This window comes from Neolamprologus brichardi, chromosome 15 (assembly GCF_056152115.1).
Source record: "Neolamprologus brichardi isolate AB-2024 chromosome 15, ASM5615211v1, whole genome shotgun sequence".
In the NCBI taxonomy this organism is placed as follows: Eukaryota; Metazoa; Chordata; class Actinopteri; order Cichliformes; family Cichlidae; genus Neolamprologus; species Neolamprologus brichardi.
The window spans coordinates 2833608-2842791 of NC_142118.1; the positions used below are offsets into that span (position 1 = coordinate 2833608).

The window sequence follows — 9184 nt, forward strand, 5'->3', positions numbered from 1 at the left end:
TGACAAGGTCCCGAATCGATTCGATCCACGATTCGATTCGATTCAATTCGATTTCGATGGGAAACTCACAGAGAAACTCGCGGATTCTTCCACTGACCGCTGCACACCTGCACCAGGGTAAACCTCCGCCTACCCCACTCCTGCTTTACAGGTGAAAATAGAGCAACAGGACCGCTAGTCTTTGATGTTATTTATTTTCTGCTGTGTTTTACTTGCATCTATTTGAAAGACTGAGTGTAAACACACACAAAAAATATTTTATGTGCTGGAATGTGCAGAAAATAGGTTTAAATATTAAACAAATTTCTTCCAGTCAGAGAATGTTGCATATAATTACATTTTTGCTTGATGCATAAAGTTAAAAGATTAAAACTAATAAAACAAGTTTTAAAAAGAGACTTTTCCATTTGATTACATTTTGTATGATGGATTATGCAGAAAAAGTAGAATTGGGCTGAAAGATCTATCACTTTATCACCTATTCAGGTTGTAAATCGTGTTTTTAAAAAGTAACTAAGTAACTAAATAATTAATTACTTTTGAAAATAAGTAATCAGTAAAGTAACAGGATTACTTTTTTGGGGAAGTAATCGGTAATTAGTTACTGATTACTTTTTTCAAGTAACTCGACCAACACTGGTCGCCACTTCCCAGGTAGGGATCCCTCCGACGACCCAAAACATCCGGGAGCGAACAAAAACATAGACAGGAAGATGGAGGGAGTAGAAGAGAACACAACCAACACGATACACAGAAAATGAATCTGGACTCCTGGGCTGAACGACCGCGAGGATCATCAACACGAGGAAAACACAGAATACACACGAGTCCTCGGTCCTCAGACCTGGGACCAAAGACAATTCATTCTTGAATGAAGACATTGATCAAACAGGTGTAAAATGGAGCCAATTGTGTTTATTATTAAATTATTGGGGAGAGAGGGGAGGGACAGGAGAAGGGAAAATTAAGCTGGAACAGAGGTGGAAGAAGATGAGGCAGGAGTGGCCCTCCGGAGGAAGAAGCGGAAGCATTTTTTCTTCTTCTTGAGTTGCTTTTCCACAAGCACTTTTTTATCTAGTATGACGGATCTCAACTCGTCCACTGTTTCTGTATTTTGCTTCTCTAGTTTCTTGCATATTTTTTCCACTTCTTCTAATTTGGCTTGTTCTTCTTTGAGCCTTTCTTTTAGTTCTTTAGCTGTTGCCTCCTGTTTTTGCACTTTCTCCTTTTCTCCTTCCAGTTCAGCTGTTGTGTACTTCATTTTGTTGCGAAGTTCTTGCAGTTTTTGGTTTGTCTTCTCAAAGTTCTGGACAAGAAGAAGTTTTTCTTCGTTCTGCTTTATGTACTGTTGTTCTTTCTCTTGACGCAGCTCTTGATATTTGTTCTGTGTTTCATAATGCATTGCCTGCAGTGTTCTGTATTTTCCTTCCATGCCTTGGAGTTGGCATTGCATGTCTCCCTGGTTTATGTCCAGTTGTTCTTTCACTTTGAGGATTTCTGTATTTTTCTGCAAAGCTTCATCGAGCTTTACTCGCAAGCCTTCACTGTTTTTCTCTATGTTCAGAAGCTTGCAATCTAATTCTTTTTGTTTTATCTCCTGTTGCTTTTTCTCTTGAAGCAACTCGTCATATTTGTGCATCGTTTCGTTAAGCCTTGCCTGCAGCATCCTGTCTTTTCCCTCCATGTGTTGGAGTTGGCTCTCCATGTCTCGCTGCTTTATGTCCTGTTGGTTTTTCTCTTCGAGGATTGCTTCATTTATTTGCAGAGCTTCATCAAGCTTGACTTGCAACTCGTCATTTTGTTTCTTGATGTTCTTAAACTCGCGGCCCATTCGCTTTTGTTTGATCTGCAGTTGCCTTTTCTCTCGAAGAACCTCTTCATTTGTTTCCTGATTTTTATCATCCCTTGCTTTTACCACTCTGTATTTTATCTCCATCTTTTCGAGTTGATCGTGCATCTGTCTCTGTCTCATGTCCTGTTGTTTCTTCTCTTGGAGGATTTCTTTAATTTTTTCTAGAGCTTCATCCAGCTTTCCTTGGAGCTCTTGGTTCTTTTTCTCCATGTCTGTGATATCCCATTGTTTTTCATCAATAATACTCTCCTTTTCTTGGAGCTGGTAGGACATTTTTTTTAATTGAGCGCTCTGTCTCTCATTTTCCTCCACCAATAACGCAATCTTCTCTCTGTTAAGAAGATTTTCATTCTCCATTTCTGCCAAGCGCTTCTCCTCTAATTCAACTTGTTCATCCCAAGGAAGAGAGGAGAGGTAAGGGTCTTCTGGTTCATCCCAGGGAAGAGCACCGGGGTCAACTTCTTGACTTTTTGGTTCTTCTCCTTGAGACATGATGGAGTCTGGGGTCAGGCTCCAAATGTTTCCAAATGCTTCTTTGGCGAACAGTTGAGGGCTGCAAACAGAAATGCTGCCAGTAATGGACTAAAAGTCGTTGTTTTTCACCGTTATTTGTCCGTTTTAGGATCAAATGATCACGTTGGTGCTAATACTCTAAATCTGTGTCACGAACAGTCGAAGGCTGTGAACGTAAATGCTGCGAGTAACGGACTAAAAGACGTTGCATTTCACCCCTATTTATGGGTTTAAGGATCAAAAGATAAAAGGAAGAATTGGAGGTAAGATTCTAAATGTGTGTGACGTCATCATTCTGTAAGCCAATGAGCTATGTGTGTGATGTCATCATTCTGTAAGCCAATGAGTTATGTGTGTGACGTCATCATTCTGTAATTTAATTCGATTTGAATCTGGGAAATTTTGACAGTCAGAAATATTATAATTCAGATCAGTATATTTACATATTTTTGTATCTATAAAAAGGAAGCTGACACACGCAAGACTTTATCAAAGGTGTGAGCGTCACAGCAGATGCCTTTGTGTCAAAGTAGCTGAAGATAAAACACAGAAAAACATGAAGGTTTTCCTGGCCTGGGATTTTTTTTAAAAAATATTCTGCAGTACATCAAAAACGAAAGAGAACCATTAATCAACTTATGAACATTACCTCTGAAGTTACAGCGGTTTTATTAGAGACACGGCTGAGCGTTTTGCATTTTGCATAATTTTAAAAAGTTTAAATTTGTTCAGTATTCAACGGCAGAAATTAGGTCAGAATCAGCAGCTGTCGGCTTTCAGCCCCGACCGTGTCCGTGCCGTCAGGTGAGAAAGGCGACATCTCACTGATTCTGATCCGTCGGCGGGTCCGTGGTTTGTGTTTACGTCTTTGTGCAGAATCCGTGTTCCTGCTCTCATTTACTGTCTTAGCTGTTTGGTGGTTGTTGAAATTTTGTGAGGTTTCACCAGAGATTCTGGCATTTCGGGCAAAATAAATTTATATTAAAAAATCGATTCAGGATTTTAATGAATCGATTTCACGTTATCCAAGCCAGAATCGATTTTAATCGATAAATCGATTATAAAAACCCACCCCTAGACTAGACCAACCAACCAACTCTCAGCTCTATTTCAGGCTTTAGAAAATATTGCCAGGGAATACTTTAAAGTAATATAAAGACTAAAGATGTCCCCATAACCATTTAGAGTAATGCAGAACATTAATATTTTCTCAGTTTTCACATTTAATGCAGTTTGAAATGTCTACAAAATTCACCTTGAAGGGAAATAAACTAAACTAGACAATTATTATAATCAAGAGTGGGACGAATGCTAACTTGAGCTGAGTGTAGTTTGATGTATCCTGCTGTCTTTAGGAGTCTTTTTTTTTCTGAGATGTGTCTTCAGACAAAGAGAGTCATTTTTAGATCTACATATATGATCAATAATGCCACACATTGATCCTGAATCAATTAGAATCTTAATTTCACTTCAGAGAAGTGATTATTTGCCTTAAGTTTATAAAGTCGATGATTATAGTAACACTTTTATTATTGTTGTTGTTGTTGTTGTTATAAACATTTCAAATAAAATATAAACTACAGTTTCAGGCATAGGTAGCATGTGTTACACTGAAATAAATAAATAGAATTTTTTATTATTATTTCTACATATGTGTAGTATTACGGAACCCCGCAAGGGACATTGTATAACAACGCCACAGCAGATAGAAGAGAATATCAAGAGTTTATCTTTTTTTTTACCTAAACACACAGCGTAAGATAAAATGTATAAAGGGTTGCTCGTGATAGAAAAGCCATCTCACATCATTGGATGACCATTTTATTGTTTTGGTTCAGCCCGGCTGTTCTTTTGTTCTTGGTCTTAGCGTGTAACTATTGTATAGTTCTGCAACGCCAAATGAAAAGCCAGTGCTTGGACAGCAAACATAGAGGAGCATTTAGCATCTGAAAAGCCGGTTGTTTTTGTTTTTTGTTTTCAGAATGTAGGTAACTGAAAACAAACCAAAAAGGCAATAAAGACTTTCAGCAGATGACCAGCAGCATGACTACAAAGAAATACCGATTCTTAGTTTAGTGATATAAAAGACGACAGGTTGACTTGTTTACGCTGCCCCCAAGTGGCCAAAAGCTCTGATTTAAGAATAATTGTTAGTGTAAGTGACTTTTAATTGTAATGGAGCATCTGGATCATTCTTCCAAGACCGTGAGCAGGGGCAGGAAACCCCCAACAGGACCACAGATTAAAAGCAAAGCCAAAAAGAAGCAAGCTGCTTGCTAATGAATCATTAAAAAAACAAAAACATGGCTAAAACCGAAAGGGCTCAAGGTCTGTGTTTTAAAAGTCCCCGCAGCTGGAAGTGCTCCTGGGTGACTGTGTAGTTTGTTCCACCAGCAGGGGGGAGAGCAGCAGCTCTGGGTCCCCTGTGGTGCAGTGCTCCATCCTGGGGGCTCAGAGGTGCAGGCTGTTGTTTGACCTGCCGGTGGAGGACTGTGAGATAATAAGCTCTCTGAGTTATCGGGCTGGCTGTTTTTGCACGCTGAAAAGGCAGCAGAGAGATTTCGAATTCAGTCCTAGAGGAGACAAACTCCCACCTGACCCAATCTTTTACTATTCCATGATGTAACACTCCTACTTATGCCCCAAGCTCATATTTCTCTTCTTCTTTCCTCCCTCGTTTTTATAACTCTCTCTATCCCACCCACTCTGTCTGCCTCTCTTGTACATTAGCGTTCTGTGGGAATACGTTGAATGAGTGAACTTGCCTGCTTGACTGAGCCTACTGTTCAGCTCATTCCCCCTTCGTATCTCCCCACATTAGCCTCAATGCATTCGCTCTCCGTCCCCCTTCCCCTCTGGGCTTCCAAATCAGCCTCTGCCCCACCCCTAGCTGCTGCAAAACACAACAACATGATTCACCCCTTCACCTGCCCGAGCTCATCTCTTCTGTCAAGCCCTGCATGTGCCCACATCACCATTTGCAACCCTGCCCTCCACCACTCCCATCACTCTTGCTCGCTCTCTGTCTCCAGCAGCTACTTCCAGCTGCACGAGAGAGCCATATTTAGCATAAGCCGTGAAAATCGAAAAACACTCCGTCGGAGGACGCCATCAGAGTGTGTTAGCGGGTGAAGTTTCACACTGGGGCCCGGGGTGTGTGTACTCGCAACTACATGGCTCAAACCAACCAGATGCTCCATGGGGAGATGAAAGAGCTAGTGCAGCAGTTTCACTGAGCCACTATTACTTCATGCTTCACAAGAGGAGCATGAAGAGGGAGGAGGAAGGAGGATAGTGCCTTCAAAGGAATGGAGAGCACAACAATGCCGTCGATCAGCTGGGAATCTGTGCAGCAAAAGAGACAGACAGTGCACGCTCTCCACGGTCAAACATCTTTCCATCTCTGGGCTTGTAAGCATTTGGACATCTTCAGGTATTCTATCCACCAAAATGTAAAGGATTAGGTGTAGTTTGACACAAGCAGCAGAGGACAGCTCTCTGTGACTGACTGTTGGACAGGTTCTGTCAACTCGGGCACAGTCAATAAAAGTGCAAACAGAGAGGAAATATTGCTGCCCCTGGCATGCTTTTGCTAGCCCTGCAGCACACTCAGATTATCAACAACAACAACAACAACCAAAAAGATAATCTCCTGCACTGTAAAGAGTGGAAAGGAACATTTAGGCCAAAACACACACACACACACACACACAGAGCCAATTCCAGAGAGTTAATTAGGGTTCGAATGATTGGCTGCAGAGAGTGTGGATGAGCAATGTGGTTCTCACAGATAAAGACGATTGGCTCTACTTATTGTTGTTTTTGCCTTTTTCTCCCCTAAAAAACTCATTCTTAGGCTCATTTGGTTAATTAATACTGATTGCCAGATTGCTTCATTAATCCGATTACTGACCGGACTGCCTGTTATCTCTGTTAGGATATTATGGGACATTACAGGGGAGAAATGTATGTTATCTCACAGACCGAATGTAACAGTACAAGCAAAATGTTTGAATTGCATGCAAAATAAAGAAGCCATAATGTGTATGAAGAAACACTTTTTTTATCACCCACAAATACCTGCAGTGGACAGCCCCGAGCACCTAGACGGTGTTCTAAAACAGCCTGCACTGATTCCACAGACATTTCCAAGATGAAGTGTTTTTACTTTCATTGAACTTGTGCTCTCATTTCCCTAATCGTTCGGTGTGGATCTTTAAATGCATGCAACAAGTTGAGCTTATAATACCCTGTGAAATCGCCAAAATCAATTTGTAATTTTCCTCCTAACCTTGCAGATGTACCCTTAAATTACCATACGCTAGCCCAGCACCAATCTTCCAGGTCACGAACAGTTAGAGTCTTCATCAACGCTACTTTTCACATCTAAAATATTTAACTCTTTCCCCTTAGCAGCTTTTCGAACACTTTTAAATTATTTGACGTGATCACAGGACTTTGCTTCTTCTTCTAATTAAAAAAAACATTTAAAAAAAAAAATTGAACAAACCAAATATAGAGCCCAGTCAAATCTCCCCCACATCAAACTTGTTCTTGACATTTAAATCCCCCCACCCCGAGGGGCTTTTTGCAAGTATTGGTCAATGTAAGTGATGTTTCTATCGACTCTCCGTTCATACTGCAACTGGCCCTCTGCGCTCCAATCAATGGACGCTAATGCCTCTATTATATTCCATGCTCTCAAATTAAGGCTGCATTGATCAACAGGCCTTGAGTTGCTACAGTGTGCAGCAGCGTGAGGGACTGGAGGGATATCTGTGTTTAAAGCAAACAGAAACTCGCAACAGCAGCGAGAGAGAAGACGACGTGAGAGCAATGCTGGATGCAAGCGTGCGTTTGTGTGTGTGTGTGTGTTTGTTTTTCCAACTCGATTTTTAATTTGCAGCATTTCCCCAAGGTTTTTTAGTATGCATTGTCGCTTTCGGTTTAGAGGGGCTGAGAAAATGCATCATGCGTGCCGATCAAAGGTGTGCTGGATTTTAAACACTGCTGAGCTTTGGGGCGACGAGTGAAGAAATTGCGCCAGGTGTTTTTCCAACACAACAATATTGCATCAGTAAGGCTTTTTGAGCATTGACATGCATCTTGTTTTTCCTTGTATGCCCAGGATGATGTATGGAGCGTGGATTTGGCCATGCAGGCACTGCAGATCACAGCAGCTATGAAGTGTCGAAGTGCACTCGCCTCTCTTTTTCTGCCCTTTGGCAACAATAAAATGAGATCTTTAAAGTCTTTATCGTGTTTCATTACCGAGAGTAAAGTGAAGCGACAAATCAATCTTTTCTTCCAATAGTACAGGCTATGACTTCTCAAACTGCTCTCTTCTTCCAGAGTTGATTAAAAACTCTTAGTATTTAATCTTTAATCTTTCCAAGTGGAAGCATGCGTACTCGTAACAGTCCACACATGCTGCATGGCCAATCCACTGAGCCATACCTAAAGAGCAGAATTAGAAGCAATGTTCTCCTTTGTCTAAGAACATCTTTAATTGATAATAAAACTTCAAATAATAGCACAAAAACCTTGTTTTTGCTCCCGCTTTCTCCGACAGACGGTCTTGCTTCCTGCATCTGCTTTTGGTCTCTGCTGCTCCCTCCTCTCTCAAATTCACCTGGAGGCCTGTAATATACACAGCCACTCAGTCAGCTTTTCATTTCCAAGGCTGACCGAGGCAAAATACATCTCAAAAACAAAATGGAGCAGTCAAAAATACACAGTGTCAGGGGGAGGTGTCGAGTATGCATCTGTGAACATTTCAGCTTGCAGAAAAGACTTTTAGAAGGCATTTTCTTTACATTAAGTAGATTTTTTTTTAAAAATAGCACATCTTTTAACACATATATGAAAAATGTTATGGAATAATTGGGCACCATAAGAAGTAGAGCTGGGCAGATTGATCTAAATATCAATAGTGTCCATACCAATGCAGGCATTGGTATTGGATCGATACAAGAGCGGTAGGCTTGATACTTTGTTTCTATCTGCTAAGTTTATTATGTAATCCGCTGAATTGTGTTGAATTTTGGAATGAAAAAATATACGTTGACTGTCACGTCTGTTTCCTGTGCTAAATTCTGTAGCACATTTAAACAACAGAAGTTGACCCTGTTTGCTTTACAAACAGGCACATTTACATTCTAGCTCTCAAAAAAGAATTATTGGTGCATATTATTTGTGAACAATTGGCCCGATGGACGATGCAAGGTATTTCATTTTTTACATTTCCAACTAACAGTTGTATTGTTTACAGCCTTTTATGCATGTTTGTTAATAAAAGGAACTGCTTGTAATAATAGCAAATAACAATTGCAGAAAGGAATTTGAGGAGGTGAAAGACTAAACTGAAAGATGTGTGTGCGTGTATGTGTGGTGTTTATACCACTGCTGTTTTCTTTTCACTGTAATTAGTTTAATAGTTCATGTGGAAGATTTGCCTTGTCTGATTTATTTTTCACTTTAACACCTGGGCACTTTAAACCAAGCAATCTATGTTTTGATGTTGTCATTATCTCTTTATTCTTTTTTTTTTTTTTACATCTTTGTACTTTTTCTGAATTGGGTGTTGCTGGTTTTCACACAGAGTATTTCTTGACTGAATGTGGCTTTTCTAAACTTCAAGGCTGTAGTAACTCCACAGTCACCTTCCTTTGGTTTGTGAGTCTGCGTGGGCGTACAGTTGTAAGTTTATGGTCACAATGCCAGTGTGGTCATCAGGTTTTTCATTTGTTGAATAGAAAGGTTTTATTTAACCCAATATTACGCTGTTAAAAAAAGCATCTTTAAAAAACGGTAATATTC

General features: G+C 40.3%; 1 protein-coding gene across 1 annotated transcript; it reads right to left on the reverse strand.

Annotated features, from left to right (window-relative positions):
- Window positions 1-895: 895 nt before the first annotated feature.
- LOC148098370 (uncharacterized) lies at window positions 896-2568 on the reverse strand. Its single transcript, XM_087852133.1, has one exon. It carries the CDS (start codon window positions 2342-2344, stop codon window positions 965-967), a length of 1380 nt encoding a protein of 459 aa, XP_087708259.1. The 5' UTR covers window positions 2345-2568; the 3' UTR covers window positions 896-964.
- Window positions 2569-9184: the final 6616 nt, after the last annotated feature.